The 24,660-nt window shown below is 42.3% G+C and overlaps 3 protein-coding genes across 12 annotated transcripts in view; 2 read left to right on the top strand and 1 right to left on the bottom strand.

Moving 5' to 3' along the window:
* Positions 1-7,158, top strand: part of LOC311028961 (uncharacterized protein) — a 144,338-nt gene extending 137,180 nt beyond the window's left edge. For 7 of the 8 annotated variants that reach the window (XM_084033787.1, XM_084033792.1, XM_084033790.1 and 4 more), the window contains 2 exons: positions 1,316-1,508; positions 2,754-7,158. In XM_084033787.1, the coding sequence (XP_083889913.1) occupies positions 1,316-1,508; positions 2,754-2,761 (201 nt within the window). In that variant the 3' untranslated portion in view covers positions 2,762-7,158. The remainder of the gene's footprint in view (positions 1-1,315; positions 1,509-2,753) is intronic. The other variant, XM_084033786.1, reaches the window with a different exon arrangement.
* A 1,297-nt stretch (positions 7,159-8,455) lies between these two features.
* Positions 8,456-23,791, top strand: ift74 (intraflagellar transport 74). Its single transcript, XM_084033552.1, has 20 exons — positions 8,456-8,625; positions 10,260-10,411; positions 11,204-11,333; positions 11,452-11,500; positions 11,694-11,792; positions 12,426-12,486; positions 12,695-12,754; positions 12,918-12,979; positions 18,052-18,190; positions 18,596-18,658; positions 19,475-19,618; positions 19,766-19,806; positions 20,203-20,282; positions 20,679-20,732; positions 21,006-21,103; positions 21,357-21,483; positions 21,684-21,847; positions 22,555-22,680; positions 23,267-23,327; positions 23,439-23,791. Exons 2-20 carry the CDS (start codon positions 10,265-10,267, stop codon positions 23,552-23,554), a joined length of 1,821 nt encoding a protein of 606 aa, XP_083889678.1. The 5' UTR covers positions 8,456-8,625; positions 10,260-10,264; the 3' UTR covers positions 23,555-23,791.
* Positions 14,218-17,832, bottom strand: LOC311028793 (leucine-rich repeat-containing protein 19-like). Of its 3 annotated transcripts, none has more exons than XM_084033554.1 (7): positions 17,373-17,829; positions 16,669-16,771; positions 16,326-16,573; positions 15,886-15,997; positions 15,520-15,607; positions 14,866-15,081; positions 14,218-14,745 (listed from the first exon to the last, which is right to left on the bottom strand). In XM_084033554.1, the coding sequence occupies exons 2-7, from the start codon at positions 16,765-16,767 to the stop codon at positions 14,447-14,449; spliced, it is 1,062 nt and encodes a 353-aa protein (XP_083889680.1). In that variant the 5' UTR covers positions 16,768-16,771; positions 17,373-17,829; the 3' UTR covers positions 14,218-14,446. The 3 variants fall into 3 exon arrangements, with proteins under 3 accessions (XP_083889680.1, XP_083889679.1, XP_083889681.1); XM_084033553.1 differs by having other exon boundaries at positions 16,326-16,576; positions 17,373-17,828; XM_084033555.1 differs by having other exon boundaries at positions 14,669-14,787; positions 16,326-16,576; positions 17,373-17,832.
* Positions 23,792-24,660: the final 869 nt, after the last annotated feature.

Below are 24,660 nucleotides of genomic sequence, written 5' to 3'. Positions count from 1 at the left end.
TGCACCCTCCCACCTAGTGTAGATGCATAATCATAAGGACAGATGAAAATAGCATTTGTGTAATAATAACCCTTCTGAGAGAGCCTTTGGTTTTTGAGTTGTGTTCACTGAAGTCTATTTCTAAAAATGATGTGTAGAGCTTTGAAACATGCTCTCACCATCAATTGTGTTTGAAGGAAAGACATTAGCCGTGTCCCGTTCAGCGTCCGTGTCCTTCAGATTTGAAGACGTAGCCGGCGGCTGCGACATAGCCGTCTCGTTGCAAAGACTCCTTCACATGCAGCAGAGAAATGTAGCCTTCTTTCACGGATTCAGAGGATCTAACTGGTGATCCTTCACGGCACAACTTATCCAGAGATTCACTGCGCTGTTGGCGACATGGCGTCTACGAGTGGATCAGCAGCCGAAGACGCTGCAGAATAAACGCTCTCAGCCTGAAATATATCAGGAAGCATATCCTCCACCATCATATAACATAAAAGAGATCAAATCTGATCTCTGCTCCATTTGAATCACATAACGTAAGTCACCTCTTCTATGCTCTTTCTTGTCAACCACAGCTGGTTGCCAGGTGACAGGAGTGATGAACAGCTGGTGACTCAAACAGGAAATCTTCTTTAGACCAGGCCGTTACATTTCATAGACCACGCTGAGTTGGGACACAGCTACTATCTCTTGTTTGGATGTAGGGCCACATAAAGACTAGACTCAGTCTCATGTCCTAGTCAGGAGTCTCTAACTGAGTCTGTCCTCGTGTTTTTCTCTCTCTGCCTTTAAAACGATCAGGCTGGCAATATTCTATATGTTTTTACCGTCAACAAAGTGAAGTTTTGTATCCAAAAGTTACCAAAGCCTGATAGATCTTCCTCTCTGCCATCGAGCTCCATTGTGGTCCTGAAACGATGAAAACACATCAGCGAGCCTCTCTGAGCCTCACGTGTCTCCTGGGTTTCTTCTGCTTTGATATTTGCTGGGTTTCTATGAGAAGTGGCACCTTTTTAGTTCATTTGACATTTACTACCTGCGTGCTAGAATAATAGCATTCAAGCGTGTTTACAGATATCTGTATTATATCATGTAGAATACTTGATGAAAAACATTGTTTCTATACATTTTACACTTTGTATCTGCTGTTTTTATGATGCGTTATCATTGCATCAGTTATTATTATTTTTGGTAACTCATCTCCCTCCATCTTAGTCTGGCTCCGGATCTTTAGCAGGACATTTGTCTCAACAGCAAGTGTGGTTGTGTGAGATTTGGAGTCCGGTTTTTCCATCGCCACCCATTGACATGCCCTGCTATGTGTTTCCAGGCTGCGGGGGCCCAGGAGGCAACGGAGGGGAACGGCAATCCCATGAGTGGCAGCGAGGCCCCAGCTCCAGGCCCCGAGCCGGGGCAGGCAGGGAGCCCTGCTGCCCAGGAGAATGGGCTGAAGGAAGGGGCTCCCGGTGAAAGTGAGGGCCTCCGGGAGCCCCAGGCTCTGGACTCATGCATCCCAGAGACAAGTAAGTTTGTGTGCTGTCGGTTCAGGGTTTGATTCCCATGGAGCAAACGTGGCAGGAGGAGGTGCGTGGGACAAGCCAATGATGCCCACTGATATCCAGTTGAAGGGAAACACATGAAACACACAATGTGTGGGAGTTGACTTTTTTTCTCTGTGAATGAATAGTCTTTTTGACGTCTGTCTGGTTCAGATTAAACGATATCAGCCTGACGGCCACGTCGGCTCGAGTCGGAGCAGTGATGATTGTTTGGTTTTTATACCGGGTCCTAGCAGACGTCAACCGACGCTGTCTGGGACGCCTCACAACGTCCCGACAACGTCTGGCGTCTTGGATTATCAGCCTATATGGTGTCTCCTTGATGGACTATCACGCCAGAGTGAAGAAACAAAAAACCTGGAGACAAACAGCAGGTGCTTTATGACTCTATAAGAACCTAATCTGACACACATATTGTGTAATCTGAACCAGGCGTCATGGCTGAAATCACACTACTGCTGCTTTGTACATGTTGAAGGCCCAGATACACCAGAAAAGGAGTTCATGACATCATCCAGAGATGGTCGATTTCACCAAGCTGGATTCACTGGATCTAGCAAGACACACATCAGCTGGTTTACTACAGCTGGATGAACCCAGAATAAACTATTTAGCTGTGATTTGATAGCAATAAATGCCAATGTAACGACAAGATGATGACAATTTGTAAAAAAGTCTGAAGTCATGCTTTGTTAGGTCTCTCTGCAAGACGAAAGCTAACTTTGAAAATGCTTGTATTCTGAATGGAGTCTGGACTGATGGGTGCTAGGCTATGCTAACATTGTAGCTGCTCCATCAACACTCCAAATAAGGTCATCTAGACATAAATATGGCAGAGACCATAGACAGTCTCTGGTTTCTCCACATAGTCTGGTCTGGTCTCTGGACTATGAGCTACTATCTAGACCTCTGGGGGACCACAGACATTGATAGGCTTTCCTGCCACAGCATCACATGAATTTCTCGCTCGACTTGAAATATTTTAACATTGGAATGAGGTGAGTTTTGTGTATTTGCCTCACGCTCATTGCTTTATTCTCTTCTAAGGCGTTGCCCGTTGACTTTGTATGCTATACCGTGCTAACATTTCTCTTTAGGTTTGGTGTGAACACAACGTGAACCTGTATCTCTGTTTGTACTGTATTCATCATGTTGTCTGCATCCAGCGCACCTGATCACCCCATCGTCTCTTGACTTCTTATCTTACAGGCCTCTAATTCTTCTATCCCTCTGTCCTCCTCATCTCAACCCCCACAACATCTCCTCCTCTACACTTGTTCTTCCTCCCTCTCTTCTCTGCCCTCTGTCTTTTCTTTCCAAACTTTCTGCTGCAGATTGAGTGTTTCAAGCTCAACTTCCGCGAGAATGCTCGCTCTCGCACGGACCACGGCGCCGACACCATCACCCGGCCAGCCCCCCAGGACGACAACAGACCCCCACCCACGGTTCCTCCCATTCTCTTCTGCACCACCAGACTCCTCACAGCGTCTCCCTCGTCGACCCGTCGGCCTCTGCGGCTGCGTGACCTCCCCCTCGGCCCCTCCTTGCTGCATCTTTAGGGGGTGGTCCAGGGGGACGACAGCCGCTGCTTAAAGGGATCTTAACCCCCCCCCCCCTTCGTCAACCCCCTGAAATACCCTTTTCTCTTAAATCTGTCATTGCTACATTTTTGAATCATCCAATAGTTCTGCCGTTCTAGTACCAACTTCATGTTATCACGCCTCCTCTCTCACATATGAGCTCATCATCATGCGCTATAGCTCCCCTCTTATATTTGGCTGAAGTGACTGTATAGACTAAGCTTAGGCCTCGGTGGGAATCTATGTTGGAGGGAAACCAGGGGAAGATTGCCTCACACGTTTGGAGGCGTCTGACCTGGAATCAGTGGGATTCTTGGACCCTCGTTGCTGTAGCCTGGTGGCAGACCTGCATCATCTCACCTCCACACACCACACAGGCAGCGTGGGACCCGTCCCGCTCACCTATGGTTTCTCTCTTCCTCGTGACTTTTAGGGGCTGTTTGTTCCCAATAACCGCTCCCTCTCTGCTTCGGTGACATCGTAGTAACTCATTGTCCATCTCATCGGCTTCATCACTTCTTCTCTCTTCACTACCACGTACCATAAACAAGCTGACAAACAAAAAAAAGCTAGACAACAAGTAGGCTGTTTGAACCATTTAAGCTGTTTAACTCTTTATTCTCTGTGTTTGTGATGATGTGTTTGAGTGACAATTGTGTAAAAATGAGCTTTGGTGTTCTGCTCGGATCTTATTTCTGTCTTCCCTCCTTGTTTCTTGAGTTTAAAACCAGGTTTTATTTATTTATTGTACGTTTCTTCCTGCGTAAGCAATACGGTAGGCCGTCTTTTTTCGATAGCATTCAGAAAATCAAGCAAACACGCACAGGTTTTTCTGTAAACCAAGACACACAGTGGAGATATTCAAAGGGAGGAAGAAAGTGAGAAGGGAGGTGTTCCTGGAAGGGGAGAAAGAGAAGCATCTGTGCATTTATGGCAAAACGTGTGGAAAAGCTGAAGGTTTTTAAAATGCAATAAAGGAAGTGTGCTTAAGTCGAGAAGCTTTAAGTGAGTGTGCAGACCAGAGGGAGATGAGGAAGGTGTCGAAATGTCCCTGAAGTGTCTCATACGTGCCTCCCGGCCTCCTTACCTGAAAACTACAGTCAATGAGGACGACGCAGGTCTAACTGCTCAGACAAAGACAACAGAGTCGGACATCAGGGGCAAACTGGTATTGCTGTTTTCAGGATATTCTGTAAATGGATCTGTTCTGGTAGTCGTGTCATCACGCTCCCATTTCAGGTGTTTCTATGAAGGTTATGGTAGCAGGTTTTTGACAGTAGCTGAATACAAAAAAACATCTCTGATACGTGTTTGGCACTTTCCTTGTCAGAGTTTTAGCAGCGGAACGTGATGTGGCTTTATACTCTTCCCTTGTAGCAATGTATTCAACTGTTGCCTCCAATTGCCTTTATGATGCATGGCCAGATTATATAATATGCCCAGAGCTGAAAGCCTTTGTGCATTATGACTGGAGTGTGGTGGTTTGGCACCATATGTATTTCTCTGGAGGGATCCTAGACAGTTGCTGTTACTCAAATCTCCTCCTGATTGGATACAGATAGTTGTTGTTTCACATCCTCGTCTTCATTCTGCCGCTTCAAACTATATGCATGTGTGTAAACAGTGACTCATGGCTCCAACATACAAAGATGGATTGGAAAAGCTCTCATTTCTTAGTAGTATTTTAGTTACGAACATTGATTCTGCTCATTTCTCGCTTGCCAGCCATCACTGCATCACTTCTTTGCTCAGTTTTAAGCATATTATTATGACAAGGCATCTGGCATCTTTTCAACATCTCTCTTGCTACTGAAACTGAAACAAACTTTTGCGGACGTCTAAAATTTGCACCATTTATGGCAAACGTGTTAGCACACAGCCAGCTGCCTGTTTGCACGTCCAGCAGACGAAGAGTAGCATTAGCATTTCTTTAGTCATGTCTGTCCATCTTGTGACCTGAAGTCCAATATTCCCTCTATTGTCTTGGTCCTACCAACTCCTGAGGAACGATCTGGGTTCAGAACCTTTGTGCTGCCTGGAACAAATGTTCATACGAGTCATGAGTGAAGTTGAGTCCTGTAAAACCAAAACAATGAGCTGAAAGATAATACATGGCTCTCTAGAGTTGAAGGGAACGCTTCTCTGTGGGCTCGTCACTGAGCGACGCCTGTCATATTACACACAGTCATTCTTTCCTTTAAAGAAGAAACCAAACTTCTCAAATGTTAAATATTCTCTCAACACGAACAGACAGACAAGACTTTACCTCATAAAACAAAGTCTCAACTAAAAAAAGGGATATTAATTTGATGTTATTATATCAAATAGTAGGTTATAAGGAGATTATGAATCTGACCAAACATTTGATGCCACATTTTGGTTTGATTTGGTTTGAAACCAATAAAATATGAAGTTTCAGTAACCAGCACTAGTTCTAACTCATATATAGTAAAACGGGATAAAAGAAGTTCCAGTTTAGGTTGTGTTTGCAGACAGCTTCATTACAGTTCCTGTTGAGTAATGAAAACCAAATAGATGATGGCAGAAATTAAGTTTCAAGACTAAACTGCCCGCCTCAGTCGAACACGAAACATTCTTGAGGTTCCCCATTCAAATAGTCCCTTTAGCAGGGATCCGTAGCGGAGCTCTGCCAGACCTAATAGCACCTTATATGTGAAAGAGGGCTCGCTGTGATGGTGTGTTGGCCTTTCATTAACACTGACACGACCCCTCTATGAACAAGTGAATGAGATTTGTGCATGATGACATGAATAGAGCAATAAACTGAATAACAGTGCCCTCATTTCCCCATGAAACACAGTTCCAATCAGATTTATTAATTATTTTGTTTTATATTGGAATCCTTTTAAATTTGATATAAAAACAAAATAGGCAATAACTTACGGAGCTACGTCTCTCCTTGTGCCTGTCCACACCATGTTTTAGTTTACCCCGGGGTTTTAACTTGCCACCATGTAGGAGATTTCACACGGATGTATATAGATATGTTATTGTTGATGCACTCTTTATGGCCCTTATTAGAGACGTTTGGTGGGGTTTCAAGGTCTGTCCAGAACAGCTTCATGTCCATTTAATGGTTCTAACGGGAGGAGGCATTTTAACATGGCTATTATTCTGATTATGAGAAATTGAAAAGCCTTTTTCATTAGAAAGGGGCCACTGAAGTGAAAGAATGTCTTTTGAGCTATATTGTACTAAAGACGCAACACTTTTGTATATGTATTTATCATTGTGTTCCTGTAGCCTCCTGGTGGTCGAGCTGTCACATTTGAAGGGATTATACTTTCGATGTGTCCGGGAATCCTCCACAGTGCAACACCTAGAAAGTCTTTACAATCTCGTAAAGATTGATTTAGAAGTGTTCAACGTAGAGCTTAAAGGATTCAAATCAAACGTACGCTGTTAAATCATGCCCTGTCTTAAGAGATGAGAGTAACGTTCAGGCTGGTAGACGTCTCGTTCAGGACACACTGACCTCTGACTGAAGCTCATGCACCTGTAGATCACAGTGGGCAAAGGGAATGTGTTGTTCAAGCAGGCACTCAGTGTTGGGAGTAATGCATATCAGACATATTTGCTGCCCCATCAACACTCAGACAGCAGCTTCGTGTCTTGGAGAGTCACTCACACATGGAGCCCAACACATCCTTGTCTAAGGTCAACTAACTGCAGTTGTCAGGTCTGGCTTGTGTATTAAAAGCTCCTCAGCAAACTATCCAAGAGCTTCATCTGCCACCACTGCACTCATGCAAGAGTTAGCCTAACCCACAAACAGCTACTGTACCGCGGAGCATGCTGAAACACAACAATGTTAGCTAAACCTATTATGTCATTTGCAGAACCTCCTCATTGTTTTTTTTTTTTTGTTTTTTTTTTGTGTGTGTGTGTATTGTTGTTTTTTTCTTCTTAATTTGAATTTTATTTTTTGGTTTGGAAAAAAAGTGTTTATTGTGATTACTTGTTAATTAGTGATGTGATTATTGAACATGAAATAAAATGGACTAAAACTCTCATCTGTTTGAAATTTCTTCTAATGATAAAGCCAGAAGTCTGCTTGTCCGTTCGTCTGTCTGTCTGTTTTACGGTATTGAACCCTCAAGTTCAGCATTTTGCTGCAGAGGAGCAACAGGTGGATCTGGATCCATCTGGATTCTGGTGGGAAGCTGTTAACAATTGTACCTTCATAATTCAAGGTCAACTTTACAGCTAAGTGTTAAAGTAATCTTAGTAGCTAACTGCATTGGTAGTGACCTGTCAATCATCAGGTAGCCCCGCCCCTAAAGCATCCCCTGCTTTCTGGTCTGGTGGACTCTAAATGGACCATAATGTACTAAATCAACATCATGCTGGATTGAAGAAGACTTGAAACTAGAGATTGAGACCATAAACTCATGTTTACAATGTTTACTGAGATAATACATCAAGAGAGAAGTAGGACCATAATCTCACAAACTTCTAATCAGAGAGGAGTCGCCCCCTGATGGCCATCAGAGAGAATACAAGTTTAAGGTACTTCAGAAATAACTTAATATAAATGGATTGTTTGAAAAATGTATTTCGAGAGTAATGATTCCCAAACCTTCACTGGCACCGTCACAGATCACATGATTGAGCCTATTAACAACATAGGTAGGGGGGGCCACGAAATTATATCCATTAAAAAAGGTGGGTTTTTTTATACGCTTTATTTATTTTACATACTAAAATGTATTTTTATTATCCAACATGTGTTTGAGTGAGTGTGTGTGTGTTGTTTTATTTGTTATTGTTCTTGAGACAAAATTACTTTGTACTTTTTTATTTATTTTACATATTATATTTTGGAGTGAGTAGAGATAAAATTCATGTCAATTTTAAGGATGAAAACATTTGAACATCTCTTGAGAAGTGTTCTGGCTCCACCTAGCGGTAAATAAAAAACTCACTTTTTTTTGTAGAATTTAAACTTGATTTACGGTTTTCAGAATAAGTAACATGATTACTTATTGTTATTGTTTGTTAAAAGCTTAGTTATTTCTGATTACGTTGTTCTTTCTATTTTCTTGTACTTGTTCGTAACAAATGAACCTGTAGTATTTTACTGTAGAACTGTTGTTGAGGTGAATCGAGAAGTATTGATGGTTTATTCAAAATCTAAAATATTTGCGTGAGGTCATCAGTTATAGTATGAGGCAAATATCTCCCTAATTTACACGCTTAATGAACTCAAACAAAAGAGTTGGTCTGACCTGTGTTCCCGCTGTTGGACGTTAGAGGCAGCACCACTCCAACTCCAACTACCGTTCTGCTTAACATCAGGCGAAGAAGACAGTTACTACGGTAACAACTCCAACACGGATGGCTCACTTTCTAGCATTGAAACGTTTAGCAATTCTCGACATTTCTCTTCTGAGTGACTTTCTAACTTAACAGCTGTTTCGGTTGAAACATTTGGGAGATTTACTGTCGACAACAAGGACCAAGAAGGAGTTCGGTTTAAGGTACGAAACACTTGCTAGCTTATCCATGCTACTCCGTGGCAACGAGCTAACGCTGACGTTATTTTAACTAATGGTAATGATCATTGTTAGGTACCAGAAATTGCTAACGTGCGTCAAAAGAATCGAGGTGACTTTAGTCATGGGTCACGTTGCAATATGTCTTACAGGTAACACGAACGTTTTCGTACATAGCAAAGTCACTTACGTTAACGCCACACCACTGACATGGAAACATTTAGAAAGCTAATGACATGGTCAGTGTTTAATGGGAATCTGGGCTTTTATTGTTAGCTTTCATCCTTAAAGCCTTTTTCAGCCATTCTGCTGCTATAACTGTCACGTAAACACGCATTCATATCTGTCCTTAAAAAATGACACATGGTTTTGCACTCCTGTATCCGTGCTTTTCAAAAGGTAACCAGTCTATCACAGGGAGACATGTAGAGACAGACAGGTAACCAGTCTATCACAGGGCCGACATGTAGAGACAGACAGGTAACCAGTCTATCACAGGGAGACATGTAGAGACAGACAGGTAACCAGTCTATCACAGGGCTGACATGTAGAGACAGACAGGTAACCAGTCTATCACAGGGAGACATGTAGAGACAGACAGTTAACCAGTCTATCACAGGCTGACATGTAGAGACAGACAGGTAACCAGTCTATCACAGGGAGACATGTAGAGACAGACAGTTAACCAGTCTATCACAGGGCCGACATGTAGAGACAGACAGGTAACCAGTCTATCACAGGGCCGACATGTAGAGACAGACAGGTAACCAGTCTATCACAGGGAGACATGTAGAGACAGACAGTTAACCAGTCTATCACAGGGCTGACATGTAGAGACAGACAGGTAACCAGTCTATCACAGGGCCGACATGTAGAGACAGACAGGTAACCAGTCTATCACAGGGCCGACATGTAGAGACAGACAGGTGACCAGTCTATCACAGGGCCGACATGTAGAGACAGACAGGTAACCAGTCTATCACAGGGCTGACATGTAGAGACAGACAGGTAACCAGTCTATCACAGGGCTGACATGTAGAGACAGACAGGTATCCAGTCTATCACAGGGCTGACATGTAGAGACAGACAGGTAACCAGTCTATCACAGGGCTGACATGTAGAGACAGACAGGTAACGAGTCTATCACAGGGCTGACATGTAGAGACAGACAGGTAACCAGTCTATCACAGGGCCGACATGTAGAGACAGACAGGTAACCAGTCTATCACAGGGCCGACATGTAGAGACAGACAGGTCCATCCTGCATGTCTCTGTGGGAGGAACCCTGTGAGGCTACCCAGTACACCACTGTGCAGCCCCAGAACAAAATCAGTTCCACCTTAACATCATTAATTATGTTGAGTCTGCATTCTTTCAGTATGACTCCACATTTCCACCTGCATGTTTAAAAGTAGATGTTGGTGCCCATCTGTCTCACGCTGAATTAGCTCGAGCAGACTTGTTCAGCCAATTAAAAGCAGCAAACGTCCAGGCACAAGGAAGCTTCGCTGTCTTTGAGCACAGAGCTGCAGCAGCACCACTGGGCTGCGTGGCTTTGTTTCCATCCATCAGTAACACATCTTTGATTTGCTGAATGTTGTTGTTTCTGTTTGTTTAAGGCATCATGGCGAGTCAGCGGCCTCCCTCCAGTAGTGGCCGGCCATTGAGCCGTGGATCTGTGGTGCCCGGAGCTGGAAGACCCCCAACAGCCATCCGACCTCCTCCTACCGCCATCCGACCTCCTCCTACAGCCATCCGTGTCGCAACTGGGGTTAGTCATCTACAGCCTAGATGCGTTTTAGCTTTAAGATACAAGTGCTCTTTGTGTGGGTGCTTTGCTAAAGTTTCAGCATCATATCAACTAGAATACATGAAAAGCCCAAACATATTTCCCTGTGGACGGTCCTCCGATGACCATGTTTTTGTATCTGAGCTTGATGAGTTGGCAAACAAGAGATGTGAGCACAGATTTCCCATGGACGATGATGGTCGCTGGAATCAGTGTCCCAGAAAGGTGGATCTAAATTGAAATAACTTAATTAAAAGAAAATGAAATAGAATTTAGTTCACTGCGTACAAACAGGTGACTAGGGCAGGTTTTATAGTGTGAGAGGATATCAATACCATTTGCACAACTCTTTCTCTCTCTTTTTCTCTTGTTTTCATTCGACCTCACGCTGTAGCATGCTACAAATACACACTTATTCAACAGCATCCAGTGATTCCATGGCAAGTTTCTTCAATTTCTCCATGTTTGTCATTGTTTGGAAACATGAAACCAAGCATCTCTTTTCTCTTCATCTCTTTTCGCTGACTTGGAAAAATGAGGGGGGTTCAAATTTGAAAGAAAAAAAACTGGTGCAGCACCTTTTCCGGGGCAACCAATTTCTCATAGTTTTTGTTCAACTCTTGGCAAATGTAACTTGCAAGCAAACTACTTTTAGTGTAAGTAAAGTTTGTATTTGCATTTCTGTTAACCAACTGTAACATTTAACACTAATGCATTCTTCAAATGAGTTGGTAAACCCGTTCTCATGGAGTTTTTATTCATTTTTTAATCCAGATGGTTCCAGGTACAAGTGGTCATCCCGGTATGAGGGGTGGCATCCCCGGAGTCCTTTCAGCACAGATCAAAGTGACTGACAGGCCAGTGACCCAACAGGGGCTCAGTGGCATGAAGACCGGCATGAAAGGTGAGTTTGAAATGACATTAACTTTTTATGGTTTAAATCACTGTGAGCCAACAGATAATACATGATCAAAAATCTCTTTTTTTCTCCACCACCTCCTTCCTTCTTCCATCCTCAAAAGGACCTCAGAGACAGATTCTGGATAAGTCCTACTACTTGGGCCTTCTTCGGTAACACGCGCTACTATTAGTTCTACTATCACCATCTAAATTATTGAGTCAAACACGTTAAGGCCTATTGGTATTATCTTACACTATGCAGCAGGTGTGTGCAACAGGGCAACCTCTTCTAAACATCCTGTTGCTACGCACTCGTCAACTATTAACTATTTCAAAGTGAATGTTTTTGTGGTTGTGCTACCAGGAGTAAGATCAATGAGTTAACCACTGAGACCAGCAAACTGCACAAGGAGATTGACAACTACAACCAGGAGAATTCTGTCTATCTTTCCTACGAGAAGAGGTGAGAGATGTTTTTATTAGTTAGTCCTAACGCTGTATACTTTGTGATAAAACAGACCACATTCTCCTATTTTACGTAGGTCGTGCACAGCTTTCAAATATTCATATATAGGAGAAGATTAACTCACTGACCAGGATAATAGGACTTGTTTGGGGGCTGCAGTGAACCATGGACTCAGTTGAAAAAATAAAAACATCATCCTCGACAGCTAGATATTCCAACCTAAATTAAAGTGTAAAAAAAAGAATGCAACTAAAATCTATGTCCATTCATGCTGTTTTTTCCTGGTATTTCTGCGCAGGAAAAGAAAATGTTAGATAATAAAATAATTAAAGAATTCATTTTTTAATTTAATCTGATGAATCGCTTCATTCAAGTTGAGGATTTTGTCCAAGTATTTGTTTTCCATATATCCTAAAATACGATGACAGACAATCAATGCTTCTTTCAAAAGCCACGATAGAAGCTGCAAATGTGTAAAAATGACAGTGTGCTGCCCAGTTATTACCAAATTGCATACAAATATGAGAGCTATTGGGATGACAGTATAAGTATGAATTAATATTATAATGAACTACAACAACAGTGTGAAAAAGACAAATGACCAACTCTTGTTGTTTCCTTCCCCTTCAGAGCCGAAGGCCTGGCTGCAGAGATTAAGGACCTTCAGGGACAACTTGCTGACTACAACATGGTAGATGACTGTAAACTAGAAGTTGTAGCCAGTGTCTCTAATTATTTTCAATTAGTATTTTCAATGAGATGTAATAGTGTACTTTGGTGCTTTGGTTTCTGGTATAATACAAAATGTTTGAAAAGTCTTGAATGGTTTACGATGGACTGTGCTCCACTTACTTAACACTCGAGTCCTACTCATGTACCTTAATTGTTTGTATTTCCAGCTGGTGGACAAGCTCAACACCAACACAGAGATGGAGGAGATGATCAATGACTACAACACTGTAAGTGTGAGCAAGATGGTAACTTTTCTGACACCTCCTGCTTGAAAAATTCAGTCAAAGGTGGGATTCAGTGGGCTGGTTTGGGATCAAAACAGACTTAATTGCAAATATAATGAGAATGTCTGTTGACTCGTGTCATTTCCCTTCCTCTCTACCCTGCCAGCTGAAAGCCCACAATGACAGCGAGGCTGAAGGCATTGATAGCATCTTCACTGAGAGGAGAGAGTAAGTACTTGGTGGACTTTATTTTGGGTCATTGCAGGGTCTTCTCAACAACACAGTGACATTGCTTGAGATCACAGGATACAATTTATGTTGGGAAATGATGCTCTTAAGTTTATATTTATTGCCTGATTATTCTAAATGTCTTTGATATGAGTCATTTTCCAACTTAGGCATGTGTGAAATGCCGATAATATTTGGGTTTTAAGATCATTCTTTAGACATGTATACAGCACATTCAGAATATGCATCTCAACGGGGTTCTCACTGCCATTTGCAACACACTTGCCTGTTTACGGCCAGCTTGGTGCTTGTACACAAACCAAATATCGCAATGCTGATGTTGCTAAAAGCTGTGTACGTACAGTCCAACAAGTCTGCCATCGGTGGAAAAATAGTTTTTGTAGTATAATTTGACTATAGGACAGTGTAGGATACCCACTAGCTAACCAGAAAGCCCAGAAGCTAAAAATAACATGAAAATGAACCTAAACTATGAGCACCAGGTGAATGATGCCTTATTTCAACCAAGAATACAACCTTTCCTTGCAAGGCGAGAGCCTGAGTGTTTCCCTTGGAGTATCTTTACTTGCACCTTAGAGTAAAACTGTCTCCTCAAACCAGTGCCAAACAAGCTGGGTGTGGAGTGAAGAGTCAAGACCCACGTCTGTGCTTTATTGAAATCAAAGTATGAGTGGGCCTTACATGTTACTTATGTTAGTATAAAACTCTTACGACCATGGTTCAGTAACAGTACATAGATCATTGGTTTACTCAGCTGTAAGTTATCCACCTAACCCTATGTATACTGTACATATCCATGATGGAAGAAACAACCTCTTGTTGGCATACTACAGCCCCCTAGAGATGGCACCTAGTTTTTAGAGTACACAAGTGGCTAGAGGTGTAACGATTCATTCGATTAATCAATGAATCGATAGTCAGTCCTATAGATTCTACTAAATCGATCTGCTACAATAAATAAATAAATAGAATGAATTGTTTTGGCTTCACCAATAATTGATATAAATGCATTTAATCGGATGAATCCTGATTCTTACTTATGATTAATGTTTTAATACGTTTAAGACACTCTCTCCCCTGCCAGCATGTAGTCTACTGAAAATGTTAAAAATAACTGAGCAATGTTTAATCACATTTTTGTATTTTTCCCCTTTCAGAATAATACAGATAGTCTCACTTGCATTATTGCATGTTTATTTCATGGATATAGAATTTTGGTTACAAGTTACTGAATCGAATCGTGGTTTACAGAATCGAATCGAATCATTACAAAAAAAAATCGTCCTTGAATCGAATCGCCAACTACTGTATCGTTAATCGAATCGAATCGCTGTGAAGCCAAAGATTCACACCCCTACAAGTGACACATTTTTCTGTCGTGAGGATTGCCTCCTTGACTTGTCACCAGTTTGTCCTTTGCTGTTGTCATCTTCATGGTCTTGCATGTCATTCTTCCCTCCTAATGTATGGATCCTCAAAATACCCATCCTCCTCCTCTAGCTGCCCATTGTCTTGATTGAAGGTGAATGTCTGATGGCTCAGGTATCTCCCTGTCTCTGAGAAGACTGTTGACACAGTGTCCTCCTCCTCCTCCTCTTGGCCCAGCCGCCGATGACGGTAGTTGTGGAAGAGCTTGTACCAGGAAGGTCCCTTGATTCCACATAGAATGAGCATGGAGGTGGTTAGTGCCAAGGCTGCAACACATGCTGTGAACTTCCATGTGTTGCCGAGCACCGGTGTCTGGGCTGGTTGGGTTTACAGGATGGAGAAAGGCAGGAGAGACCAGTCTGTTAAGCTTGTTATGTTTTATTTACATCTATGTAGTAAGAAAATGGTTAAAGTACCCACATCTCTCATAGCCTTACCTTTGTTGATGTTCTGGCTCAGGCTTGATGTTAGTGTGGTCTTCAGCATCGTGGTTGAGCCCAAAGACTGTTGAGAGTTGACTGGTTTTTGTGCGTCCGTAGTGAACATGGGTGGTGGTGGTGATGGTGGTGGTGATGGGAAACACATTGCTATAGCCTGCAAAAGATCATTACCAGCGTGGCTTTCTGGAGTAGCACAGGTGACTCGTTGTCCCCCTGTAGAGCCACACATATAAAAGGCATTTCAATCAGGAGCATTCAGCAAGTCACCCCCTTTACATTTGGTATTCATTCCTGGGGCAAATGACTTAGTTCTCCAAGTATTTATCGTCTTCTGCTCAGATCAGCAGTGGTGGACATGTAACACAGTATTCTTTTGATTGCCATAGGATTTACATAAAGGCTGCAGCAACATAAGGTAAAATATGCAGAGAGAGAGAGATTAAATGCATGCCTCGTACCACCTTAGTTAGTAAGGTAGTAAGATACTTGTACATGTTATCTGAACCATTGTCTCATAAAACAATAAGTTGAACATGTTCAGAGGTAATGTCAAGATGTTGATGATGTCGATGTTCTCAGATCAGACACTCAATAAAAGAGTTGGATTCGGGTCACATGTCGGCTTTATTACTGAAGAAAGGACGTTCTTACCAACGGTAACTCCGGCTGCTTTGACCTCTCCGATGGTGCTCAGCAGTGGACAGGAGCAATTCCAGGGGTTTTCCTGTAGGTTCACCATCTAATGAGACCAGACTGGGTTAGGTTAATGGATAATAATGTTAATGCCATATTTACACTCCGTGGTGGTCCTTTTCTTTTACTTTGGTCCACTGATGAATACATATTTGTAGATTTACATCATCCCATCTCCTCTCTTGACAATAATGGACTGCAATACAAATGTATTTAGAGAGGTTGTATTTCAAATGAAGAAAGAGAAATAGACAGGAACTTTATTTTTAACATTTTGGGAAATCCTCCAGAATACTGCATGTCCAGGGATTGTGATTGGTTTACCTGTAGATCATTCAGCCCTCTGAACAGATGTGCATGGAGGCTCGTCAGCCGGTTGTGGGACAGGTCCAGCTCAATTAGGCCATCTAGGCCAAAGAAAGACTCTGGGTCCAGACTGTAGTAACAGCCAGAAGTAGGATCAGTTGTAAATCCAGTCATTATTATAGCAATAGTAGTACAAATACTGTCACAGTCATACTTATACTAGAGATGCAGTCATGCTCTTGGCTAATCAGAAACAAATGTTTAGCCTTATTTCCAAAACCTAGAACAGTATAGACACGCAACACCAAGTTTTATCAAATGTGACATTGAATTTATGAACAGCGCTTTAAAAAAATGTAACAAATATAATACATTTCTTGCATACTTCTTTATTTTATTTCGTCCAATAACATTTCCTGTGTACTTCAGGCCTTTGCTTTCACTATTTGCTTTTTTACCTGCTGATGTTGTTCCTGGACAGAGACAGCTCTCTGAGGTGTGGTACCACTGAGAAGTACTTGGCTGGTATACTAGTCACCAGGTTACCATCCAGATGGAGTTTAACCAGTTGGGGATAACTAGCCAGGGCCAGTCTGTCAGTCTCATTCAGAGTAATCAGGCTCCCCTCAATCACCAGCTCAGTAACAGAGGAACTGTTGATATTGTGAGGAATGACGTGCAGAAGCTTGTTGGTGAAGTTCTTGACCTGCTGATTGATGGATGGACAGTTATTACAAAAGATGAACAGAAATGTGAATAAATACATACAGATGAAACATCTGTGTCAACACATTTCCCTACCACTGTGTCCTCTCCCACAACCTCAGCACTACTTCCCAGTATAGTCATTGCCACCACTGCAGTCAACCACAGCAGTAGAGGGGGGCAGCATCCCCCCATTATCCTACCCAGAACAAGCACAAAACACATGGGAATTAATACTTTATATGGAATACAGACTGTTTGACGTGAGATGATGAGTGGATCAGCGTACCTGCTGCACAGCCTTTACTGACAGCCTTTATTTTAGCTCTGACAAGCAGCCTGTAAGTAACTCATCAGAACCAACTTTTCTTTCGTTCCAGATGTTGTTTGCTGACTTGATCGCTCTGAGTTCAGCTTTATGAGTAAAACTCCACAGATTCTGCTTTCTAATTCCAGTCCCAGGTTTAAAGTGAAACACAGTGTACACAGTAGATGTCGACACCTGAATCAAACCATTCATTCACACTTAGTTCCATATAATTGACCTACAAATCTACTGATACGTTTCAGTGTAAATGATTTTTAAAGACTAGACTAAAAATGGAACTCATTATTTTCCTGATACCATTTGGCGAAAGCAAATCTATTGAACTGTAACCCCACACCTTTTACTTGTATGGGCTGATTGACCTTTGACCCGTCCTTACTGTTGTTTTGATGATATATTTGTCATCTCAGACTTTTATCGTATACTGTACACTTCTATTCTATATTTCTGAATCCCAAGCAAGTGCACTTACCTGTACTTCCAGGGGCACGTAGCCGATCTTACATTCACCTGTAACTATGCAGCCAGCACAGCAAATGAACTTCGATCCTTGTAAAACCGGTCGGCTGACATGTGCAGTTTCTGCTAACTAAACACTTCTGTTTGATGAAAACAGTCCACCTTTCTTTCCCACTTTGGTTAGAAGTACAACATCATGCAAACTAAGTAATAGGATTATAGACTTCTGGTGATTAAAAAGTTATTGAATGTTGAATAAACTAGCAAAGGAGAAGGACAGATGGTTGTAAACAGGGTTTGAGTTACGTTAGAGAACAGAAAGAAGGAAGGAGAAAGGAGTGAAAAGAAGGAAGGAGAAAGGAGTGAAAAGAAGGAAGGAGACAGGAGTGAAAAGGAGAAAGGAGTGAAAAGAAGGAAGGAGAAAGGAGTGAAAAGAAGGAAGGAGACAGGAGTGAAAAGGAGAAAGGAGTGAAAAGAAGGAAGGATTGTAATTTGAAAGGAAAGGAAGAGACGAAGCAGATCTCTACCACCCTTCGTTCTCTGCATGCTTTCTTTATCTCATCTGTTCCTTATCTCATGTGCTCTGGGTTTGGATGTGACCTCGGATCTTTGCCACACGTCTCCCTCCCAATGTTATGAATCAATGAAGGTAAACCAAAACCCTCTTCCACCCTGTTGTGTTTGCTATGCAGAAGGGAGGAGGCTATCAGGGCGATTGAAGAAGAGATCAGGAGGGAGAGGCGGGTCGCTGACGAGGTTGTCCAGGCAATGCCGGCCGCAAAGCAAGAGAAGTATTTCACCATGACAACAGCCAATGACGACCTGCTACAGGTATAAGCCCTTGTTTTAGCCTCACGTCTTTATGATACTGCTTGTTTCTTTATACGTATTAAGTGTACTGCCATGAGTACTCTATTGTAGTATTAAACTGCTTCTAGAACACACTTCATTCTAGTTCTACTTGTTGACGTCGTTTTTTTGTACATGCTTGTAGTTTGTATTGATAGGATGTGGTAAAATTACAGTGAAGTCTCAGCTCCACATTCTGAACTGTGTTAAATACAAATGATCATCTCATAAAGTCAGTTTATGAGACATAAAATACTGTGAGTGAGGGATTTTCCTCTTGGCAGTGTGGGACAAAAACATTATAATAATCATAAAAAAGTGCATAAAAGTGCATCAAAACAGACATTCCAAATCCATTGCTTTGCCTCCTTGTTTTTTGTTTTGTAGGAGTTAAGTGTTCTGCAGGAGGAGCTGGACATTCTAACAACCAGGACGGAGGACTACACTGCTGTGAGTTGGGTTAAAAAGATGCAGTGATGTTTTAAGGCGGGACTACCTTGTGATTGACAGGTTGCTGGCAGACGTAAGCTTGGCAACCAACCAATGCAGTTAGCTACTAAGATGACTTTAACACTTAGCTTTAAAGTTGACCTTTATTTATGAAGCTAACTTTGTTAGCAGCTACACACCAGAATCCTGATGGATCCAGATCCAGTAAGGTTGCTGCTCTGCTGCTTGTGTTCATCAGATCCACCCATTGCTCCCCCGCAGTCCAAATATGGTCACTTCCTTCACTGGTAAAAAATCCAAGATGGCGACTGCCCAAATTCTAAACTCAATGCTTCAAAACCGTAGTCGACAAACCGATGGGTGACGTCACCATGACTACGTCCACTTCTTATATCCAGTCTATGGTTGTTGCCTATCGCAGGCTAGAAATCTTCAGGACCAAGACGGGAACATTTAGAATGACTTTCCAGTGGGCGTTTTGATGCATACTGCACAGTCGGCATCTTTTTGCACCAATGTTATCCAAAGTAGGCAATGAGGATGTTCGGTAAATAAGTGACTGTCATTTCTTCACAACTAAAGCACAATGTTTGAAGTGTCCTTGAGAAAGACACTGATCCCCAAGTTGCTCCAGCTTCTTCCATAGCAGGTCCTCCAACATCAGAGGATGAATGTGTAGGTGAATGAGAGGATCATTGTGAAGCACTTTGTCCACAAAGGGTGGGAAGCTGCTTTATAAATGTGGTCAGTTTAACATTTACCATTAACTGCAATACGTAATATAAATGATTCTATGTTACATGCTCCGGTTTGCAGGAGCTGGCCCACTCACACATAAAGCAGGAAGTGGTTCGGCTTCATGGGACTCTGTCAGCGCTGGAGGCCAAGCGTGACACTATGGAGGCGGAGCACAAGAGTCTGGGCTCCCCCCAGGAGGAAAGAGAGCAATTATTCAAACAGGTTAGATGCACAACCAGCCAAGAATGTGGAGATTACAAGACTAGCAGCAAAAATGTCTGATATAAGATGCATTTATTAAAAATATCACCACATTTTTGTTTGACAAACAACTTGATTTAATCTAAAAGCTCCACTTTTGTTTCCCAGGTGAAGGAGGACAACCAGGAAATTGCCAGCATGGAGAGGCAGTACGTATCATTGTTGGCACACCAAAACTCAGTTTCATTGCATTGTTTGATTTCTCTTTACATTTTAGTAGGAAACGCTGAACAGATTGTGGGCACTGTGACACCCAACTTTGAATCTCTGTTATATACTATTATATTTATACTATAATTCATTCAGATGAAGCCAAATCAGTTCAAATAATGAGGGTTAAAGTAAGCTCTCAGAATTATCTTTTTGGAAGTTGGAGGTACAAAAACTGGCAAAAGAAGCAAACTGATCTTCCTTGTTAAGAGGTGCTTTACTGTATAAATGCATCCTTATATTTTGCCTCACTCATCCTATGACCTTTGACCTCACAATTACTTGTACATTTGAGCCCATTTTGCTTCTGTGTGACGATGTGTGTGTTTGTTCAGGCTTACAGAGATCAGGGAGAGGATGGGACAGATCACGGAGGAGATCCGACAGCTGGAGCAGGACTCAGAAGAAGCACAAGGTTCCTCTGGAGAGCTGCTTTCAGCGTTTCCTTCCTCTAGCACACGTTTTTATCCTGAAAGCCTCAGCTGACATCTTTCAAATGACTTACTAGGTCCCACCATCAGTCCAAAACACACAAATATTCAATTAACTCCAATCATTCCATCCCTGTAACCATTGAACGATTGGGATTTTTTTCAATATTTTTTTAAGAGTGCCATTATAAAAATTTTGCTAATTTATCAAAATGATTGTCAATTAATTTTAATTTGATTGTGTCTTTACTTGAACATATCACCAAACTCCGACACACAAAGTACATGCAGTGCTACAGTGCAGATAATGTATGTGTTTAATAATTCTATTTATTCTATAATTGCTTAATAAGTTAATACGTTTTGTATCTGTCCATAAGGGGAGTGTCAGCAGAAATACAAAGAGCTGAAGAGGAAAGAGGAGGAAATTGACCGTGAGTTGAACACTTTACAACTGAAATGACTAAATCTTCATAGACTAGGATGATAGTGATAGTATCTACAATCACAGCAATATTTAGTCAGTACCTGATATAAATTGCGTGCAGCTATTTTGGGTATGACTATTGATGCTTTCATATATTTAGCATAACCTGGGGGTAGATAATAGTGTATAATGTATAACAGCAAAGCATTAAGAGGTTATATATAACATGCTTACATGCAGCTTGTAGTAATAACCTCCTTAATGTCCTCCTTGGTTCCAGGGTTCCTGGAGGCGTTTGAGGAGTCCAGGACTCAGGAGCAGCACAAGATGACACAGAGTCAGGAGGACATCGTCTCCCTCCTGGAACACTGCAGCAGAGTGAGCATGATGGGAAGGAGGGGGATGATAGTGATAGGGGGAAGGAGGAAGAAGTGCATCTATTTACATGTACATCAGCTATAACATTATGACCACATGCTAAATAAGTGTAGGTCCCCTTTTGCAGCCAAAACAGCCCTGACCCGTCGAGTCATGGACTCCACTAGACCTCTGAAGGTGTGCTGTGGTATCTGGCACCAAGAGGTTAGCAGCAGATCCTTTAAGGCCTGTGTGTGTGGGTGTGTGTGTATAGAACATGGTGCGGCTACATCGGGTGGATACAGTGACAGCCAGTGAGCTGAGGAACATGCAGGAAGTGCTGGTCAGTAAGGAGACAGAGGTGGTCCAATCAGAAAGTACTGCCAGAGGACTGACAACTGGTCAGTCAAACACATGCACACACACACACACACACACACACACACACACACACACACACACACACACACACACACACACACACACACACACACACACACACACACACACACACACAAACACTCTAAGCCCAGCGAAGTATACACTCTTTCATGAACCTAACATGCCAATCAAACCTATGTTGTGGCTGCACCCCACCCAGAGTCCCAGCGTCTGCAGCAGGACCTGGAGAAGGTGCAGCAGCTGGAGGGGAAGATCACGGGTGAGCTCAGCACCCTGAAGGAGCGCGTCAGCAGCATGGAGTCTGAACTGATCACCTACCGAGACCTGGACACCCTGAGGCACACAGCTGAGGAGAAGAAAAAGGTCAAAAGAGTTGAACAGGAATTGAGAAAGTGGTTGCACCACAATGTACGGCATGTGTTTTTCTAGGCGCCATATTTATTTGTAGCTACAGATATCAGCCCCGTCACTGAGGAAGCCTGTAGCTCAACGCAGGATGTGGGCTTAGCGAGGCAACTTCAGGTTTAATTTCAGTCACTTGTTATCAGGGAGATTGTTGATTATAACTGAGCATCTAGAGCTCCTTACCTCTGACTATACATACACGCAATCATTTCCTCAAGGGGATGAATGAAATATCTTCTACTTTATGAGAATTTATTAAAGTCACACTTTCATTCAGTGGCATACACACATGTAACTAGATCTATGTTGCTGCAGCTGGGCAGTGATATTATAAAACCTATTAATTTACTCATTCCCACACTCATTTCTTTTGCCAGCCGTCTGTCCTACATTTAACTGCAACATGGTTACTTTTCATTAATAAAATGCACCGCTGTGCTGACAGTAGACTTATCCATTTTGTGATTGGTCATATGTTGCAAAAGCGCTTACAGCCAGATTGAGAAACCCTGAGTTGATAAACACCATCGTAGGACAGTTTGGTGTGATCCCAGTCGTTGAACTTGCTTTAAATGTTGTTGTCTAATTAGAAACAGAGCTCTAAACCCTGTTTCCGTTTGGTTGAAGACGTAGTGTATGCTAACCAGATGTTTGTTCTGGTGCAGAGACTACAGGAGGACCGCGTATCACTGACTCAGCGTCGGGACTCATTCAGACAGCTGTTGGAGGAAATGAATCAGAAATATGAAGCTCTGAAGACCTCACTGCAAGAAAACGAAACTCACGCTCAGGTTAGAGCCTTTTACACCCAATACATCAGCATTATTACACGTTATAATAAAGCTGTTTATTGATTTTACACGGTGATACTCATGATCAGAATACCTGATATTCAAGGTTGTTTTTCTCCATAGTTCAGATGCTCATCTGCCAAGATTTCAAATACATTAGTGCAGTCATCAAAACTTCAAATGAATTCACTAAACTTTAAAAGATTTCTGCTTCCCTTCAGGAAATCTGTAAAACATTTAATGCAACTTTCGTCACTGAGCAGGGATTTCAGCCAAGAGTCTTCTGCTCTCTTCCTAATGATGAGATATCTATGTATGCTGTCCCCATCACATCACATCCCAACACTCAAATGTGTCTTCTAATGCACCTGGAATATGGAAGAAAAGCTGCAATAAGCACCAGTTTTTCTGGTCTTAAGTCATGTGTAATCACAGAACACACAATGTACATCAGATTGACCATAAGAGGGTTTGATGGTCACAGAAGTGGTTCAGTACAGCAGTGAACTATGCCTCCTTCGACATTGGCCCTTGAGCAAGGCTATTTTATGTGGAAATAAACTTGTCTGTGTGCTTTGTGTCTTAGCTGGCTAACCTTGAGAGGAAATGGCAACACTTGGAGCAGAACAACTTTGTGATGAAAGAGTGTATCCTTCTGAACACGGTGTCTCTGTTACTACTTCATGTTGGTGTCTTGTTAAAAAGATTTGTCCCCATAAAAGCCACCCATGACGATCTTTCCTTAACGGCATCGTCAGTCATCGCCTCTAAATCTCAGGAGAGTGACTACGCCTCGGTCGCCAAGAACGTCTCCCAACAGATAGCAGAGTACAACAAGAGTCTGATAGAGTCCCTGCTGAACAACCGGAGTTAAACACGCAGCAAAAACATTGTATTTAACAAAGAGTCTGGCATCACATTCAGTTAATGTCATGATAAAGTGGTTTGTCAGCTGCTGACTGTCCACAAATACCAGAATGTCTATGTAAGTTTGAAAGTCTGTACTATATTTGGTATTAAAACATGAAGGAGAACCTGCTGAGTTCCATATCTTTGCCGTGGGTTTCTGCAAATGTATCTTTAAAGTGCTCTGATTATTTAAATAAAGAAGTTTTGAGCATGATGTATGTCGAGCAACGACTACCTCCCCTGGTGCTTCCTCACACTGTGAAACAGAAGAGAGTCCGGTGGGTCCAGGAAAACCTCATCAAACAGGAGCTTCAGGACCGAGCATCAGGTCATTCAGATCATCTGGAGGTACGAGCTCCAAACGTAAACATTTAAAATGAGTGTTATCAAGTATGGAGGCGGGGATTGAATATAAAGAACATTTGACCTATCGAAAGCTTCCAGTGACCAGTATGAGAGGGATAACTCCAGATTTAACACACCCGCTCCCCATTCATACCAGACCTAATGAGTCACATGACACCGGAGAGGGGAGATGGCTGATTGGGCCCAATTTGGACATTTTCACTAAGGGGTGTACTCACTTTTGTTGCCAGTGGTTTAGACATTAATGGCCGTGTGTTGAGTTATTTTGAGGGGACAGTAAATGTACACTGTTATACAAGCTGTAAGGCTCCAAAGCTTCCCTCTGTGTCGATGAGTCCTCCTGGTGATGTAATGGAGGGCAGTTCAGTGATGCTAACCCAGCAGCTAAATACACCTGGTACAAGAAGATCCAAACAAGGCTCAGTGAAGAACCTCAGCTGGTCCTCAGCTCCATCCAGTCCTGTGACTCTGGACAGTATAACTGCACAGCTGAGAACCAGCTGGGGACGACAACATCTGGACACATCTCTGTTGATGTGAAATGTGAGTGAAACAGTTGATTTAAAGACACCAAACAGCTTAAATGTGTCCAGTCTCAGCAGGAGAACATTTCACTGATCAGAACTACTTTCTTCAGCTCTCCTTGCTTCACGTTCAGTCTTCTGTAATTCACTGAGCCGCTCCAGCAGACTTTTATACAGTCAC

Source organism: Eutrigla gurnardus (genome assembly GCF_963514095.1).
Source record: "Eutrigla gurnardus genome assembly, chromosome: 18".
NCBI classification, from domain to species: Eukaryota; Metazoa; Chordata; class Actinopteri; order Perciformes; family Triglidae; genus Eutrigla; species Eutrigla gurnardus.
This window is presented reverse-complemented; position numbering and strand designations above follow the sequence as displayed.

Bases quoted from the DNA above. Each gene is read 5' to 3' on its own strand.
- LOC311028793 (XM_084033553.1), bottom strand. From the start codon at position 16,767: ATGGGGGGATGCTGCCCCCCTCTACTGCTGTGGTTGACTGCAGTGGTG. The intron at 16,577-16,668 runs GTAGGGAAATGT...TCCATCAATCAG, and splicing joins TTGTGGGAGAGGACACAGTG to CAGGTCAAGAACTTCACCAA. The intron at 15,998-16,325 runs GTAAAAAAGCAA...CTGTTACTACAG, and splicing joins TCCAGGAACAACATCAGCAG to TCTGGACCCAGAGTCTTTCT.
- ift74 (XM_084033552.1), top strand. From the start codon at position 10,265: ATGGCGAGTCAGCGGCCTCCCTCCAGTAGTGGCCGGCCATTGAGCCGT. The intron at 12,980-18,051 runs GTAAGTACTTGG...TTTGCTATGCAG, and splicing joins ATCTTCACTGAGAGGAGAGA to AAGGGAGGAGGCTATCAGGG. The intron at 19,619-19,765 runs GTTAGATGCACA...TTTGTTTCCCAG, and splicing joins GAGAGCAATTATTCAAACAG to GTGAAGGAGGACAACCAGGA.